We start from the raw sequence: 18,123 nt of genomic DNA on the forward strand, positions 1-18,123 counted from the left end.
CTAGGGAATACCCTAGTGATGAGAATATCATTCCACTCTTTGGATGAATTCAATACAGACCTCATTTCCTGTCACAGTCTTGTTCTAACAGCCTTTTCCTTTCCTTTTTCTTTTTCTTTTTCTTTCTTTTCTTTTCCTTTTTTTCCTTTCTTTCCTCTCTTTGATTCCCTTTTGTCCCGGCTTTGGGATCCTCAGAAGTCACCCTCAATATCATGGATTCCACAATCATCCTTCTGTGGGTGTTTACATGGATCGCAATCAGCTTGATTGTTAGCCGACTAGTACTACGCAAATGGAAAGGTTTCCATTTCAATTTAGGTGATTATTTCTCAATGGGTGCTATTCTCTGCGCCCTTGTACGTCTCGCCTTAGTCCATGTCATCCTCATCTGGGGAACCAACAATATGACTCGCGAATTCAGAGATACGCACACATTTACCCTCGAAGAAATTCATCGAAGAGAAATCGCAAGCAAATTCGTCCTCGCAAATCGTGTCTTTTATAATACCTAGTAGGTTTTTCGACCCCCAACCTCCGCTTCGCACCATGATATGCATTTTTCAGGGTCTTTCGGCTTATCTCCGAATTTGTTTTACTATAGTCTTTGGCTGCAGAAGTTGGTGCTGCTCGATACTTATCGCAGACTAATTGCTCATCTTCGTTGGGAGAAGATCACTATAACTACGTATATTGCTGTCTTCGCAGCAACATATGTAACTGTCCAAATCGTGACATTTACCGAGTGCGATCCATTCAATCATTACTGGATCGTATTACCAGACCCTGGTATTTACCTTTTTTTTTTCTCTCTTTCTCATATCATTTTGACTTTTCGTGTTAATTTTTTTAACTCTTCGCTAATCCACATAGGAACCTGTTGCCAAGCACAGCTCCAACTGATCGTCCTCGGTATGTCTTCTTATGGAAACACTGTTTCACCATCTCGGATACGCGGAGAATAGATCTGACACTTCTCACTTTACGGAGTATAGGTGTTCTCAATGTCGTTACGGATCTGATGCTTATCGCTTTGCCGATCCCAGTTCTAGTTCTCGTCAAACGATCCACCATCGAGTAAGCTTGGACCATTCTATACAACCAAACACATTGAATTGACAGGATATCTTCTCTAGGAAACTGCAATTAGCCGTTCTTTTCGCTGTCGGCCTATTCATCGTCGCAATTACTATAGCTCGACTACCCCAAAATGCCAAAAATTCCTCAATGCAGGTGAATAGGACAACGTGGGCATCTGTCGAATTACTCGCTGCCGCTATAGTGTCAAATGCCCCAGTCCTATATGGTCTCATTAAAGGGCGGAAACAAAGGTCCAGGTATGCTGCATCAGGAGCAGAGTCAAGTGGGCCTTCGAGACAAGGACTACAAAAAAAATCAGTCAATGGGACGCAATTCGAACTCCAAGGGACTGGGCATGGGAAGAGAGGCTCTGTTCTCAGCTCAAGGTTGTCATCTAGTAATTATCTGGAGATTGGCAGTGAGAGTCGACAGTCATTGACTCGGAGTCTAGGACGTTAACCATGAAAGAATAACGAATAATCTAATTGAAACTAATATTCTACGAGGCTCTTATATGAGCTAGACATGACACAACTATCCAATCAGTATTTCCCATTAGATGTCCATTTATACTTTTATGGATACCTAAAAGAGGTCACTCTGCACTAGATACCAAGTAGGGAAAATATGAGTAGTAGGTACTCAGGTTATAATAGCATAGTCATATTCTACTGATGGTCAATCACATTGTGAAACAATGGGCTAGTACTACTGGGCTACCGGATACCCATTCAGTAACCTAGATTACTATGAACAAGTAACTATCCCCATTGGTTACCTGCTACTAGTGGTATAATGTAGGTGCCTACCTAATAACTACTAGTTACTGTACCAACGAGTAACTAGTACTTGTTAGATAATTTCTCCCGATGCCATGAATCTATTAGCTAACGAAATAGTTTCACTCTTGCAAGATTCTTTATTTTATTATCATCACATCGTAAAAATCCTCGTAAGAAACAAATATCAACTAGCAGATACACTCATCAATCATCACTTAAGCCACTGGCAGATCTAAATCAACCACCCAAGGCGCATTCACTGGTCGATAGCACAGATCAACAATACTAGCATTCACAAAAAGAGTCTCCTTCCCGAAAGCCAGCGGCCGCCTACTCGTCGAGCTAACATCAAGGTAAACTCCTCGGTGTTCGAGCATATTCTCTGGATCAGCAGGAATATTTTCTTGGCTGAGACCTCTATCAGAAAATGCGTCATAAGAGCCCCGTACTGCACCCCATCCTTCATGGATGTGGCCGAAAAGATAGAGTCTAGGTCTTGCACGCTCTGCTGCACGCATGAGATGTCCACATCCAACATGGTGCTGTTTTTCAAGCCCCACAACATCCAATACCCCTGCCGGTGGTCCGTGAGTGAGCATGATATCAACGCTAGGAAAGTCCGGGACTGGATTTCGGGGAATTGGTGCTGTAGAGCCAGGTAACGGGTAGTTAAAGCGGTCTTCATCGCGCTCGTAGGCGAAGGCCCAGCCGCAAAATTCGGGTTGGTAGGGTGAGGCGTAGACGGTGAATTTTGCACCGGATGAGAGGGTGAAAGTATGAATTCCTTCTTCTAGATAGCGTATCCCCGCGGCGCGAGCGGATTCGTTGGTGTAAAGATCTTTATTGCTGTGGACGTAGGCTTTTAATTCATTGGAGTGCGGGACTGTTCCGTTGCGGATGACGTCTAGGCGAGATTTCTCGTCTTGTTCAAGGGGGATATCATTTGAGCCAAAGTAGGCTGTTTTGCGGTGTCGTCGATAGCCTCTGCGGAGAAAATACTCTTCGTCAAGAGTGATGTCGTGGTTACCCGCAATGACAAGCTTCAGCTCGGCGGGCGCAGCTTTGAGCATTGCGACCGTTTCTTCGTGCTCGGTGCGGTAACCAACCTTTGTGAGGTCACCTGCATGAAGGAGGATATCGGCCTTTGGAAGAGGGTTACGGAAGGCATGGTTCTTTTCTGATGCGGCGTAAGGAATCGTCGTGTGGGTGTCAGAAATCATGCAAATCCGCGTCTTGATCCCCGCAGTTTGGTTCCCCGCGAGTGAGGCCATTCTGAAGGAAAATGTAGGATTGGGAGGAGGAAATAACTCGATGAGTGATGGATTGTACGAGATCAAACGAGGAAGAAATTGGTCGGTTGGGAAGTTTGAAGGTAGATTATTGAAAAGAAGTTGGAGAGGAGAAGATGTTGAGCGGGCAAGAGCGGTTACCTCCGAGGTTCATTTTTTATAGTCGACAACAAGAGCCATTTTATTGTCATCTATTGTGATTTATAGGCAGCCATTGTCCGTCAATCAATTAAGAAATAGGCAGAGTGAATTAGTGAAGTAAAGGTTCTACCTCAACGATCATGAAGCCCAGCCAAGGCAGACATATACTGGTAATAGGTATCAATATAAATCCATTGCTAGTCTTCACTGAACCCCGCGTGGATGCAATCATACACTATGATTTTATATAGCCCTCTAAACATCATGTTTATTGCATGCAATTTACCAACTGGCAGCAGGACACGGCTACTTAAGAAATTCAGGATGAAGGGATACTGGTATGGACAATTGGGCTCGAGACTATGAGTAGCGGCCTCGGACTACTTATGGATCTACATCACAAGACTACACGATCTGCAAAGGTGGAAATCACAAGTAACGTAAACAGGAAATATATTCCCATAAAATTGACGGCTCAGAGCTCTACAGACATTGCACCCGCGGATGCCCAGATCATGACAAGTTTTCTGGTAAACATAGCTGAAACTCCGATAACCACCCGTGCATCGACAACCCACGCGGTCCTTTAACCGAATGGCTTTCCATTTTTGTTTTTCGTTTACTTGCGGATAGCACGCTGGTAGAAAGCGAGCTCCTCACCCTCCAGAATGTAGCCGTCACAGCGGCCAGACTGGCCGGGGCGGGAAGAGACAACAGCGTACAGACGGCCGGACTCGAACTGGCGCTCGATGGCACCCTCAACCTTGCCCTGCTCGGCGTAGCGCTCAGCCTGCTTCTTGGTGACAGACTTGCTCTTCTTCTCCTCGGTGGCATCGGCGTTCTTGGCCTGGCGACGGCGACCGATAGACTGGCCGTAGTGGGCCTCGTACCATTGACGGAAGGGGGCAGCGTCAATTTGGACGACAGCGGACTTGGTCAAGGTGTTTGTGCGGACCAACTCGTTGTTGGAGGGGTGGAAAGAGACACCGATGACACGGGTCTTGCGGGCAATGCCCTCGGAACCCCAGGAGAAGTTACCGGACTCGAGACGGAGAGCACGGAACTTCTGGTTACCACCACGGGTGCGGACAAGGTGGATGCGCTTTGTGCCCAGACGGGTGTTGGCGGGCTGGCGGCCCTTCTCGAAAGCTCTGTTCAACGAAACACGATCAGTATATAATTCAATCGGAGAGTTGTCTTCATGTTGGTGGGTGCATTAAAATATTTTCCAGTGTTATCCTCCACAGCAGTCCATCCCCTTGTACACACACAACTCCATTGGTACCCCACACAAAGACAGGAACAAAAATTTCAGATACTAGGATGGGAAGACGCCGTACCTCTTCTTGCGGTAGAAAGCGCGCTTGGCACCAGTGGCGCTGCGCTTGTGGCGAGAATCGCGAGAGATACCCATGTTTGCGGTTGATGGAGGGAGTCTGATACAAGACAAATATTAGAAAATAAGATCTCGGTGCGGTCCAACCCTGCAGTAATCCAACAATTCTGTTTCGCCGGGAAAAAATCGTGCAAATAACGGAATGGAAAAAATCCAACTGTGTAGTCGAGCAGCGGTGGATGGTCGAGGCGATGATCGAAGGTCGAAAGGAGGGACGGATTGTGTCGAATTTCAATTTCGAGATTCACGATTTTGAATTTTTCTTTTCTTCCCTCACGCAGCGATTTGTCGAGACGAAGCAGAATAGAGGAAACTGGGATTTGGGAAAGCAATTCGAGAAGAACTCACCCCTAGCTCTGCAGCCCTTCACCAAAAAACACGGAAAGTTGTCGATGGGTTGTCGTTGGGAGTTGCGGTCGTGGAGTCCGTCGAATTTCGCAGGGCCCAGTGTGTCGCTCGCTTGTGCGGTTGCCCTAAGCGAACTAGTCTTAATGCGGTTAGCGCCACTCGTGTGCGGTCCCGTGACTTTTCGTCGGATTAGTCATTTATCGGTCTCGGTGGGCCTTGCTCTTGGAGTGTCTCAGTGCTTCAATTCAATATTCATTGGCTATTTCATCTGCGAACTTGTTGTGGCTAACTTATACATTTGATACACATTTGTGGTCTAACCACCCATCTCATTTAGTGCTTTTTCTCGCTCTTGTCCTTAACAATACGATTAATCCGCTGGAAAGTTCCGAATCCCTCGACCATACATGATGCCACCCACGCAAACCACAATCCCGACAAGAACGGCACCCCATGCGGCTTTAACTTAAGGATGGCCAATAATGCCGACTCAAAAATATGAATGCCCAAAATAGCAGGGAATAGAAGGGGTTGAATGTTGTACACAAAGTGCGCAAAGTCCGGGAGGAACTTGTAGCCAAGGTTCTCGTAGACAAATGAGCCTGGCAAGAGGTTCTCCCGACTGAAGCAGCTGACGTAGGTGAAAGCGCACAGGGCGAAGATCACAACCTGGTGACCGCGTGGAGCACGGTATTCGGTCAGAGTCACCTCAGAACGACCCAGTTTCTGCAAGCTGTCCTTGTGCAGTGCGACTAATCGGCCACGCGCTTCATTGAAGCTGGTCATGGGCGGATCGATGGGAACACTGTAACGGGTACCATTAGCCTTGAGGGTGAGGCTAGAGAGAGTGAGGTCTTCCAGAGTTGCGCCCTTGGCTTGGCTCGCTGATATCCGGCAATATGCCTGTAGGTATAGTTGTAGCGAATCGCCGTGGTCGGCATTCATGTGCTTGATGATAAAGTCCTTGCCGGACATGGTGTGGTATGAAGCTGGGTAAAACTCTCGCGGGATTATGGTTCAATTGAAACCAAGTCGATTCTGGTGACTCGATGATATTTTGTGAAGGCTGTGGTTTGCAAGAAATTGACCGGCTGTTAAGAAAAAGGAGAGGGGTGTAAGTTGCGGGTTGAAGATCTTATGGATCTGCGCCAAGCCCGCTTGCCTCGGCCGAGGCCTCATATGGGTGTGATAGCGGCGAGCACTATGCAGCCATTTGCACATTTTCATTACACGGTAGAAAAAAGAAAAGAAAAGAAAACACCAGAAAGAAAAAAATGAAAGATAATAACTTCTTAGTGAGGATCATGATTTGGCTCAGCTTCCAGTTACTATAAATGGCTATAGACTCGAATGAAACTCGAAATTGTATTATGTACTTGATATGAATACTTTCGAGTTTTGTCGTTACTGCGATATTAGAGCAAGGTTGCTCATCAGTTAATTGACTACCAAGACCTAGTAACTAGCTGTTATTAATTGATTTTCACTTACAGCAACCCAAGTGAACCAACCTTGGAACTACTAGTATACCAGGCTGTCGGGTTTACCGCATACCATTAATAAGTCTACTGCCCGTTGCAGATATCGCGCTACGTGCTGAAGGATCGACAGGGCCTGTAGGCATTGCACTACTATTAGAAAGTACTAGTAGCAGTGTTGTCCCCAGTGCTGCACTAGTGTAGCTCATTCATAAGTGCCCACTTTACGGGTTTGAGCCTGCTTTCATAGATATATACATTTAGTATTCCAGGATCCATATATCGACTCTTGCGCCGCACCTCCAGCATGGCTCCGAGCGAACCTGATCAGACAACTTGAAGAGATAAAGAGATTAAGTGAAGATCAAACGGAGAATCTATGAAATTATGCGGAGCAGAGATAACAAATAATGAAATGGAATCAATCGTGACATTCGTGGGGGTGACCACTGCAAATGCGAACACCATGGAACGGCTCGGTCGAGCACAAAGTTTGACGGAACGGAAGGGGAAAGTAAGGATATTCGATAGAAAGGCGATCAAGTTTTAAGCACTGTTCGGAATGCGATCAACTCCTGTTCACATTGAGCGAGTGATTTCAAACAGAGAAGGGGATCGGATCTCAGGGAGGGGAAGAGACTTACATGAGCGCTAAGGTAAGATCACCATGAATATGGGCCTTGAGTTCAACTTCAATCTCCAAGTTCAATTCTAGCTTGAGCTTCATTCCCTCTTCATCGTCGATACTTTTCTTCTTCTCGTCGGCAATGTCCATACCACCATTGGTTCTTGACCATTGCTGCACGGAATTTCCTTCGGTCATTCCGTATTCATCATATTCTTGATCTTCGGGGTAGTAATCCGAGTATTCGTCCTCATCCGTGTACTCATCTTCATCTTCATCTTGCTGGAGAGGTTGTTGCTGTTGTTGCCGACGACGCTGCAGTTGCTGGTTCTTGGCAGCGGGTTGAGGTTGATCCTCTTCTTCATCCGAGTATTCATAGTCATCGGCACTATCATAATCCTCGTCGTCGGAGTATTCAGGAACCTGAAACTGCTTCTGTTGCTCCTTGGTCTTCTCTGCGGTGGCCATGATGTCTCCAAGAGCAGGATGAGTAAGGCGAAGGGAAAGAGATAAATAAGAGGAAGGACTAGGGTATCAAAAAAGGATTGGAGACTGGTAAGGAGGAGCTAGGAAATCAAAAGGAAATGGGGAAAGCGGTGATATGATATGGAAGAAGCTGGACTAGATCGTCACTCCAGACCTGCCATGACGTTGGCGGCGGGGGGAAAACATTCAAGTTGATATTGCATCTCCACTGGAACAGACGTAACTATACAGTGCTCAATACCGTCATAAGTCTTACATGTCACAAAAGCCACAATTGATGAAAAAGTTTCCGCACGAGAATGGCCACCAGCGTCATGTCATGCCATGCCTTGTGTCACCCGCGTGGCCGTGGAGATACTGTGGGTAATATCAGGAAATTCTATTTTCAGTCCCACCAGACCAGTCCAGACAATCTTTGACAGTCCATACACATAGTGCATTCCAGTTAAACCGTGGCTGTCAATACTGGATTTCCTCATATTCCCCTGAATTGAGCCGTGGAAACACCAAAGAAGAAAGGCTGGAACTGGAGGCAACTGCCAACTTGTCAACTGGGAAGTTGTAACTTGATCCGACGTCATTTTTAATGTCGAGTTCAACGGCGATTGGCAAGTGTGACCGTCTTACGTCGTGCTTTAATCTATTAAAGTGGGCCACACCTGCCAATTTGAACGGTCTACTCACCTGATTGGCCGCTAATTCCCCTGGTGCGGCCTTACATAATCCACTTTAATGCATGTCGACCACGATCCGCCTAATTCTCTTTTCTATTGTATATACTACACAGTACTATGTGTATAGAACCACACGCATTATCCTTGCCCCCCCCAGACGTCATTCCCCAGCCCTTCATTTAATCTGACTTGTTCATGAGCCACATTTCATCTGGTTTCTAAAATAGAGAGAGTACATACACGCTCTGTGTGTGCACAATTGAATTGACGTTTCGTCTGACGTCGGAGGCGGGACCTTCCCACGCTATTGTCGCATCTCCGCCGGTTTCAAGTCCATTCAAGTGGCTTCTTCACACCCGCGTCATTGCAATACATTCATATTACACATGACGCTTGGTCCTTCATAACCCGCTGTATCTGCATCTGATCACTTCATATTCTCCGCTTCCCCTCATCCCCCCATCGCTTTTCTTCTCTTTCTTTTCCTTTCACTATGGCCGATCAAGATACTTCTAGTCCCAACCCGGAGTCCAACCCTACCACCCCCAACAAGCCAAAGCGTGCACCGCCTAAGCTAGGCAAGAAGACTCCAGCCAAACAAGAGCAGACCCCTCCTCCTTCCGAACAAGGTCAAGATCAAGATCAAGACCAAGATAACGAGGAGAAAGATCAAGGCGAAAAGAACGACCAAGAGCAAGAACCAGAGCAAAAGGGTGAAAATCAAGAACTCGAATCCCTACAGCAAGAGCCAGATTCAGAGAACGAGAAGGAAAATACCCAGAACGGTGACGCTCAGCAACAACAGGAACAGGAGCAAGAACCTGAACCTGAACCTCAACCCCAGAAAGAAGAACCCCGTCGCCGTCGTCGACCGCGTCCGCCTCGCAGACAAGACACTGATACTGAATCCATTCCTCGCAACGACATGGACGGTCAACCCCAGCAACGTCAGCGTACTCGCCGTTCACGCCAGCCGCAGCAGCAACAGCAGCAAGGCGACGGTGGCCCTCTTGGTGGCCTCGGTGGCGTCGACCAGGCTGGCCAACTAGTTCAGAACACAGCCGGTAATGCACTTAATGGAGTGACCGGTTCAGCTGGAAAGGCTGTCGGTGGTGTTTTGGGTGGAGGACAAAAAGAGGAAGGTGGTGATGATGGAGGTCGAGATGAGCAATTGCGTTTGCGATTAGATTTGAATTTGGATATTGAAATCCAGCTCAAGGCGAAGATTCATGGTGATTTGACTCTGGGTTTACTGTCAGTATCACCTTTTCCTTACATCAAATTTCTTGACCCCCCCCTTTCCTTTATACTATCTATCTGACGGTCTGTACTACTTGATGTACATGTTCACTAACTAACATTATAGTAATTGATTTATCTCGAGTATAGTGGGTGAGCAGAATCTGCTTCTGTTCACAATGATTATACTTTTGATACTCCCACGAGCGACGACTCAACATGCACCAGACGCAAGATGCAGGATTGCATAGCTGGCCGGTTTTGATTACGACTGCGCATGTCCTTTTTCTTTTGCTATTTGTTTGTCTTTCTTTTCCTTTTATTTATCTAGGCCTGTTGTTTCCCTAGATTTGACTTGGCGCCTCCATTTTAGGGTTTGGTGTCTGGTTATGACGACATGTGTACAGTATAATTATTTTCCCATATAGTTGCTTCGGCAAAGGGATAATGAAGGCTCGTACTTGCAAATATTCATATTGAACGCCAATTCATACCTCTTAATATCTCAATAGTAATAATGGCTAAGTAATGCGTGAGAGTTCGCTATCCTCTATTTAAACCCTGTAAATTGAATGTAGACGTGCGATTGCCAATTTGAATGTCTTACTGCACACCAATCAAGTCACCAGGTGAGACGGACTGCCAATGCCAATGCCAGTACCAGGTTGGACAAGATGAACATTTGTCTGACATTACAATCCAATCGCAGAGAAGAGCGTGCTACTACTATACTGGTGCAGAAGTCAAGTTTACATCTTGACGGTATGAAAATATATTGCTCTGATTTTCAGATATGTCAGAATGCAGCCAGACGTATACGCCCGTCAGTCTATCTAATAAAACAAAAGTGAACCCGACGAGAGTAGAACTTGAATCTAGTCCATGGGTGTACCACCGATATAATATGAAAAATAAGACAAGCAAACCGCTAATAACAAAAACAACATCCGAGAGAACCTAGCTTCCGTTAATCCGGAGGTTATTGTCAATGGTCCAAATGAGTCAATAACATTGTTCTTTTCGTCTCTTTTTTTTATAGCCCCGCAATATACATGAGTCCATAGCCAAGTGTAACAATGACCACAAAGGCCATTAAACTCGATGGAATACCGCGAGTAAGGAAATGGCGGACTTGGAGATAACGTTGGCCGGTTGTCGGGACTTCGGTCATAATAGCAGCTATCACGATAAATCAGTATGCATAATTCACGAATCAAATCAGAATCAGAGTGATACGTACTCATATTTGGGAAACCACTTGTGGGAAGTGCCATCGCAACAGAACACATGAGAGCACTGGCCATGACAAGCAAGTTGGGGTGGGGATTTTCCATGTTGACGCCGATCTGACGAACAAGAGGGAGGATAATGAGAGCGGCAACGGTGTGAGAAATGAAGGTGGCAATCACCAGAATTAACGCAGAGAATACGAGGAGCACACTGTACAGACTCAAGTGCTGGACACGTTCGGTGATGCTTCCAGCGATTGTGTGCAGTAGACCTGAGGATGTGACAGCCTTACCGAGGCACAGTCCACCAGCAGCCAGGATAATGATTGTCCAAAGGAAGTTGTTAAAGTCTTCCTTATTCAATATACCCGTACCGAAGAATAGTACCAGGGGGATGATTGCGATTACACCCATGTCGCCGAAGACATGCTCGAGCTGGTGACTGACGCACCAAAGCAAGATAGTTCCAAGGGTCACGGCGCTGATGAAGTATTGGATACCCGTAAACCGGTCTTTGACTGGACGCATGGGGATGAGAGTGGTGTTCCGTCCCGGGTGGAAAGTTGCGAGCAGAAGAAACCAGATCAGCAGAATAGAGATGATGCAGACCGGGAGCGCGATAAAGAACCACGTACCCCAGCTGATACTTGGGTACATATTCTGTAAAGCGATGATGTTCTGCGGCGAAGCGATTGGTGAAGCTGCACCGCCGACATTGGCAGCCAAAGCAATTCCTAGCACTAGGGCCTTCGCAAAGTTCGAATCGGGCGACAGATTGCGAAGAAGGGGTTGGATAATGGAATAGCAGAGCACGGGAGATGCAACATTACTGATCCACATGCTCAGAAACATGCTCACGAACATGTTGGTCAAAAGCACCGTCTTAGGCTTGGAGCCGGCTTTGCTGAGAACAAACATCGCCATGCGTCGAGCAATATCATATTTGGATAATGCTGCGGCAATGGTGAAGCCACCAAGAAGCAGCATAATTACCGGAGTCCACATAGCAGCAAACACCATTCCCACAGATTCCTTTGGACCGAGTCGTTTATGAGGCTTATCCTCTGACCGCATGATACCCAAGACAACGACCAGGAACGGGATAAGTAACGATGTCACGAAAAGCGGAATGGCCTAGAGTTCAATGTCAGAAACTTCGCTACGTCAGATCTCAATGCTCAAAATGCTTACCTCGGTGGCCCAGAGAATGCTGACAAGAACCAGCATGGCAAGACAGTTCTGTTGCTCGGGTGTATCCATCAAAGGTGTGGCTAAGAGTGCCCCGAAGATGGCAATGCTGAAAACCAAAGTGCCGAAACTGAGACTGCAGAGCCACATAGGAAATTGAATTTTGCCAAGGGGAGTTCCAACCTCCTTGGTTCTAATTTCCTGTTTGTCACCCTGACGCCGTGCTGTGGCTGGATCTTCATCACCACCCAGCAAAGTCCGACGAATACCGACATTTGCAGCCTGCGCGCGGCGTTCAATCTCGATCATTTCACGCCAGACTGTATTTCGCTCCCAGACCACATGCTCGCGTAAATGTAGACGCAGTTCTCTGCTAGCCAAGGGTCGACTGCCTTTGGTGACAATCTCGGCATAGATACCTTCCACTTTATCGATGTAGTTGTCAACCGCCAGCGTGGTGGACTCGGTGAAAGGCATGGCTGGATTGACGACCGAGTTAATATAGTCCCGACGCATACTGCGGAACAAAGTCTTATCGTACTTCTTCAATGCTTTAGCGAACCCAGTCTTGTTCAGTTCGATGAATGATCGAAGTTCACACAAGGAGACATAAGCTTCGACGAGACGTTTTTTTAATGAGACCCCAGTATTGTACAGAGTTAGGAAAGCATTGTCGCTCATGTCATCGTCATTCATCGCTCGACTGCTTCCCAAGCCAAAGAAAGCCGAGTCAGTCATGTCACCGGCGCGACCTTCTGTTGTGGACTCTCCATCAGTCGATTGTATTTGTCTGTTGCGGGGATTGAGCATCGGATGGTACTGATCATCATCGCTGTCATCCGCATCATCACTGACACCACCGGATTGTCTGCGACGAATAAAACCACTTCCCGGCCGGGAACTGGTACTCATGGTTCTGGCCTTCACCACGCTTTCGCTGACAGGGTCCATATTAAAACCATCTGTCTCTGTCAGATAAACGGTAGCATCATGTACCAGCTCATCTGTAAGCGCAAAGATTTCCTCCTGCTTTTGTTGGAAGAAAGTACAGATTTTGTCCAGTTCCGCATCGAGGGCACGCTTGAAAATGCCGTCCGGGTTATGCACTTGCGCCCCAGCCAAAAGGGGAGCAGATTCCACGTCAGGAGCGGAGTTCTCATCAGGCCGGTTGACCTGTTTCTCGAGGGTGTATATGCTAGATTAAAGCTCGCATCGTTAGCCAGTTGAACAAAAGGCCTCAGACCATGCGCAGATTCCATGCAGCTACCCCAATCCTGTGCGATGTGACACCCGTTCCGAACTACATCAAACGATGTAGTTCTAACAGAACGACCACATATCGTTCAGGAGCAGGAGTTATCCTTCTCGACCCACGAAACCAATGCTAAAAATAATGAAAGAAGACAACTCACAGTTTCTTCAAGTTGCTATATGCAATATAATTAGAGCTCCAGTCCGGCACCGCATTAAATTGGATGCTATGGGAGAACTTCATTTTGGTAGCCTTCTCCGATTCGTTATCGACCTGACCTAAACCAACAAGATGTGCTCGACGTCGAAGTGCTTCTACCCAGAATCTTAACCGAGAACGAGGACCGTCTGGGTGTTGCGACGAGACCTTCTCCCAGTTCTCGGTCTGCGAGTATCGAAGCCCAGCAAGCGATTGCGAGTTGGCAGCTGGCTCAAATGGCCGCGAAGCAACTCTTGACTGCTGTTCGCGCGCAGACGAAGATCGGGAAGCTTCAGCAGCTAATGGACGGGTAGTAGAGTTGAAGTCGGCAAGCTCGAAGGATTCGTGGCGTAGAGAGGTAGCCACTGTCGTGGAGAGGCCGGAAGGGAATCGGCCAAAAGCATGCAATTGTGCTTTTCAGAGGCGACGGGTCCGATCGAGTAGATGAGGAGTTGTTGCGGGGCGGCCAGACAGATTGAGTGGATGTGGTCAGCTGGGGCTTGATTTCGTGGGTTGCACTGATGGTCAGGCTCGAAATATGCTGATCGCGGCTGTTCGCATGTGTGTTCGACAAGACGGTCGTTTCTCCTATTATTCTCCGAGACACTGACTAGATGTGAGCATTGTCTTTACCTGTAAGTCAAGGGCTCCTTTTTTTCTCACGATGACTTGAGGAACCGTTGACTGCCTAATCGAGCGTAGTCACCTGATGAGTCAGCGGTGTGCGCAGCCTATCAGCCGCACGCCAAATCAAGCGGGTTGGACGAAGTAAGCCATGGCATATAATAAAATAGAGAGAGAGAGATATATATATATATATATATATGAATGAATAGAAACAGAAGTAGATAAATGAGCATATGTATATATAGAAAATGAGTAGAAAAGGTAAGAAAAGGACAGGCAAATGAGAAATAGAAAATGATTCCATGTAATCGAACTAATCACAATAATATACAATGCTCAAAGATTGCTGAAAGACTCATGTTCAAACCCATTCCACCATTCCATAAAAGACGGAAGTACAAACTCCCTTATTTGAATTAACGACGGCGGGGAGCCAGTCCCAAGTTAGCACGACCAGAGATACCAATCTTGTGCTGCTGGTCTCTGCGGTCCCACACACCGCTGCGACCTTCGGCAATCGCAATCAGCTCATTAGCGACACGGTGCGCCAATTGTGCATCACGACGCTTCTCTGAGCCATCAATGATCCACTTAATAGCAGTACGACGGCGCTGACGCAGAGTCAAAGGGTGGGGGACTTGCACGGCAGTACCACCACCGGCAATACCCTTCTGCTGGCGGATACGGAAGAGAGGAGCCACCGAGTCGACAATAAGAGTAAGGTAAAGAACGGGGTCTAGAGGTAGCTGAGGAGCAGGGGGTGCTCCAATCAGCGGTCGGCGGGATTGGATATTGGGAGGAGATGAGGTGCGGAGAATGTCCAGGATAATAGACATGTTCTATAGGCCAAGAGTCAGGTCCAGGTTTTGAAGAGGGTATAAACCAAAATCCTTTGGATATTTGCTAAGAGAACGACATACCTTTTGAGCGCGAGCCAGCTTGCCGTCTTGCATCAGCATTTTCGTGAACTGGTCCTGCATTGTGTCGTAGCGTTTCCGGAAGTTCAGCGTTCCCTGCGGGGCCTCAGGCTCGGCGAACTTCAGGCCTGGAAGACGCTCGGTGGCTTGTTCTTCAACCCCCTGGATCATGCTTGCAAGAATAGCGGCAGATGCATCTGCCTCAGATTGTGAGTTTTGAATGTCAGGCAGACGACTGCGGGCGGAGGTCGAGAATGAACGGGTGCCCTTCTTGAGTTGATCCTGCATAACCTTTGGCATGTGCTTCATGGCTTCCTTGTCACGAGAAAGAATCTATAAAAGATAAGCCCAGTGAGTATTTATACTATAACAAATTCACATCGACTTTACTCACCTCTTCGACTGGTGATCCTTGCTCCAACTCGGGAGCCGTCGGTTGTCCATCGCAGCTCTTCTCTTTGCTCATGATCCTATCAACCTCGGCGGCCTCCTCACTGACATGAGGTAACGGATCCTGCGTAGGGAACTTCTGCTCGTCAGGAGGAATGGCCTTCTTGTCACCCTTGGACGAATTCCATCGTTTCTGAATCGGAGCGGACTGCTCAGCGCGGAATCGGAGGGGCGAAGCGATATTGCGAGGCGCGAGCGAGGCGACAGTGGGCTGGCGAAGAGCCGCCGCAGCCTTGTGCGCGGTGAATAAATTGAGTCTGGGAGGCATTGTGTGAAACAGACCCAGATCGACGACCAGGTTTAGTTGAAGATTCGAGAGAGTTGGAAGATGGCGCGCGGTCCGCAATTTTCTGGGTGATTAGTCACCTCCGCTTTTTCTAATGACTTCAGCCGTGGGAAACAAGCTTGATCGAACTATGAACACACTTGTTGAACGTCATCGTGCACATTTACTGCAGTCTCAAAAATTATTTTGTTAACTATCTTTGAAACCAAATCCACAATGTCTGCCTAAATTGATTGGAGTCATCAAAAATTCATTTCATCTTGCAACTTGCAATACGAGCCATTGAGTCACAAACAGCGAAAATCTTTTGGGGCAATATTGATAATGATGATAATGGACATTTTCGGACATGTAAAACTTTCACCAATCAACAACTCAAGGTATCAGTGAAACCAAAAAAAAAAAGATTCAAGAAATACTTTCGGCGAAAGTCCTCGGGGCTCGACTCCGTCATGCTCTCTGATTTACCATCGGAGATCATCTATCATATTGCAATATATTTACCGACCGCCAATGCGTTAACCCACCTATCACAAACTTGTCGACGACTCTACAAAATTGTGTCTGCAGATGAGTACCGACTTTTCCGGGCACTTGTACAAAGCAAATTCCCTTGTACACCCACACCTCCTTTCTGGAAAGATGCGGCGTGTGCTCTTACATCGCGGGCGCGTGCTTTAGACAGACTCGGCGTTATTGGCCGGTTTGTTGTTGTGCCCGAGAATGTCACTCGAATTGGTTGTCAACAGACGACTCGACGCGATAATCCTACTTTGGGATACAGGCCAGCCATCGACTCGTACGAGACTTGGAATGGTGCTAGTTGGGCAGACCGAAAAGAGGTGCTCGCGTGGGGTGCAGCTCATCAGCTTGTTGTGCGGGTCAAGCAATCTGGCAAAAGTCCTCAAGAAAATTGGATTCTTTTCAATGATTTAGACGACGTCAGCAGCTATGAGGATATCTGTGGTGTGCATCTTTTGCAGCAAGAGTCCAGCAAAGAGACTGATACTGAGCATTTGATGTTTGGTCGCAGACGAGGTGACATTATTCACTTGGCAATCTCCCCTTCTCTGGGGGAACTATGAATATCGAAAAAAAATTCAAGACCGCTGGTCTTGAACTAGACAGGACAGATATCAGCCAAGGTGTAGATTCAACGCTATCGGCTCATTTTGATGATGGATCTATTGCATTCTATAACACCGCCACCAATGACAAGGAGGTTCATGCATTTGCCTGGATGCGTAACGAGTCAGGAAGCCTAGGACGCAGTCGGTACTCGAAATTACTATCCCCATCAAAAGTTGCAGTGGCTACTGGGGAAATCGAAAATTCCTTGTCGATTTCGACGCTATCTCCTGATGGGATCACTCATGAGCGGACAGTAGATGTCCATTCCTTGGACATCGAGGGGCGAATCAATCGTGTCTACGCTAGCGTCACTTCCATCGCTCCTGTGGCCATACACTCTCATACACAATCACCCGGCGATATCTTCCTTGCTGCATGGGGTGATCATGTTATTCGGTTAGTGACACTTTCGTACCCAGCGAGCCCAAAGACTCAATACTCAATCGCTGACACCTTCAAGTCTCCATGATCTTCGATCTCCCCGATCCTACGAAAGGGCATACATCGATACAACCGATACTAGGAATCGAATGTATTGCGTGCACCAATTTGGAGACGACCGATTCCTGGCCGGATCCAGTGGAGATGGCCTGGTGAAAATGTTCGATTTGCGCATGGGTAGGTCATACGATTACCAAGAGGCGCACACTCAACACCCATCCAACAAAAGAAATCGTAAATATAGCCCAGATATGGATTTCTCCATGTTTCTCTCCGCCAATCTTCCGCCAGATCTCACACGTCACAGACCTCGTCATCCGAGAAGAGGTCGAGATTCTTATCGTGGTCCCATATATAGCATGTCTACTCCATCTCCATCCTCACCTACTGTATATACTGGCGTCGTGGACGGCGTTATTCGACTAGACTTTGCTTCAACGGACGATTTGACTGGCCCAGTGAAGGACTGGTATGACTATAATCTCGATTTAGGTGTCGAGAAGGGCCAGCCTGGGGTTGCAGCCCCGGAAGATCAGGTTTTCAAGATAGCGGGATATGAACGTCCGGCTCAGGATGATTTTACTACCACTTCCAAATTGAGAACACAGCATGGGTACTGGTATCTGATGCCGAATGATTTAGAGAACGAGGTGGTGACTGGTTGGGACAGACGATGGGAGCCGCTCGCGAAACCTGGTGCTTGGAGAAGAAGAGATTGAGCATGAGGTTCAATTACTGCAAGAATAAGATCGAATTTACGGTCTGTTTCTTAGATTTAGATATGCCTTGAATCTATTGGAAAATTTATTGTAAACTTTTAGTTCAAGACTAACATATTCCATGCGATTCACAAAAAAAATAAACAAATG

General features: G+C 47.1%; 8 protein-coding genes across 8 annotated transcripts; 3 read left to right on the forward strand and 5 right to left on the reverse strand.

Annotated features, from left to right (window-relative positions):
- Positions 1–212: 212 nt before the first annotated feature.
- On the forward strand, positions 213–1,536 carry N7469_006325 (uncharacterized protein; the record flags this gene model as incomplete). Its single annotated transcript, XM_056645243.1, has 4 exons — positions 213–511; positions 602–909; positions 963–1,074; positions 1,134–1,536. 4 exons carry the CDS (start codon positions 213–215, stop codon positions 1,534–1,536), a joined length of 1,122 nt encoding a protein of 373 aa, XP_056500481.1.
- A 538-nt stretch (positions 1,537–2,074) lies between these two features.
- Positions 2,075–3,130, reverse strand: N7469_006326 (uncharacterized protein; the record flags this gene model as incomplete). The annotated part of the gene is made up of 1 exon (XM_056645244.1): positions 2,075–3,130. One exon carries the CDS (start codon positions 3,128–3,130, stop codon positions 2,075–2,077), a length of 1,056 nt encoding a protein of 351 aa, XP_056500482.1.
- Positions 3,131–3,908: 778 nt separating this feature from the next.
- On the reverse strand, positions 3,909–4,703 carry N7469_006327 (40S ribosomal protein eS8; the record flags this gene model as incomplete). The annotated part of the gene is made up of 2 exons (XM_056645245.1): positions 3,909–4,440; positions 4,630–4,703. 2 exons carry the CDS (start codon positions 4,701–4,703, stop codon positions 3,909–3,911), a joined length of 606 nt encoding a protein of 201 aa, XP_056500483.1.
- Positions 4,704–5,366: 663 nt separating this feature from the next.
- Positions 5,367–6,008, reverse strand: N7469_006328 (DUF2470 domain-containing protein; the record flags this gene model as incomplete). Its single annotated transcript, XM_056645246.1, has 1 exon — positions 5,367–6,008. One exon carries the CDS (start codon positions 6,006–6,008, stop codon positions 5,367–5,369), a length of 642 nt encoding a protein of 213 aa, XP_056500484.1.
- A 1,143-nt stretch (positions 6,009–7,151) lies between these two features.
- N7469_006329 (uncharacterized protein) lies at positions 7,152–7,604 on the reverse strand (the record flags this gene model as incomplete). Its single annotated transcript, XM_056645247.1, has 1 exon — positions 7,152–7,604. One exon carries the CDS (start codon positions 7,602–7,604, stop codon positions 7,152–7,154), a length of 453 nt encoding a protein of 150 aa, XP_056500485.1.
- Positions 7,605–8,789: 1,185 nt separating this feature from the next.
- Positions 8,790–9,669, forward strand: N7469_006330 (uncharacterized protein; the record flags this gene model as incomplete). Its single annotated transcript, XM_056645248.1, has 2 exons — positions 8,790–9,550; positions 9,663–9,669. The coding sequence occupies 2 exons, from the start codon at positions 8,790–8,792 to the stop codon at positions 9,667–9,669; spliced, it is 768 nt and encodes a 255-aa protein (XP_056500486.1).
- An 899-nt stretch (positions 9,670–10,568) lies between these two features.
- N7469_006331 (putative plasma membrane phosphate transporter Pho87) lies at positions 10,569–15,664 on the reverse strand (the record flags this gene model as incomplete). Its single annotated transcript, XM_056645249.1, has 7 exons — positions 10,569–10,714; positions 10,776–11,898; positions 11,956–13,147; positions 13,365–13,815; positions 14,493–14,868; positions 14,950–15,279; positions 15,341–15,664. 7 exons carry the CDS (start codon positions 15,662–15,664, stop codon positions 10,569–10,571), a joined length of 3,942 nt encoding a protein of 1,313 aa, XP_056500487.1.
- A 470-nt stretch (positions 15,665–16,134) lies between these two features.
- N7469_006332 (F-box protein) lies at positions 16,135–17,973 on the forward strand (the record flags this gene model as incomplete). Its single annotated transcript, XM_056645250.1, has 3 exons — positions 16,135–16,720; positions 16,807–17,209; positions 17,274–17,973. The coding sequence occupies 3 exons, from the start codon at positions 16,135–16,137 to the stop codon at positions 17,971–17,973; spliced, it is 1,689 nt and encodes a 562-aa protein (XP_056500488.1).
- Between the last annotated feature and the right edge of the window lie 150 nt (positions 17,974–18,123).

The sequence above is a fragment of the Penicillium citrinum genome, assembly GCF_028827155.1.
Source record: "Penicillium citrinum strain IBT 23319 chromosome Unknown utg000005l:1.0-1900146.0:1.0-1900348.0, whole genome shotgun sequence".
NCBI lineage: Eukaryota > Fungi > Ascomycota > Eurotiomycetes > Eurotiales > Aspergillaceae > Penicillium > Penicillium citrinum.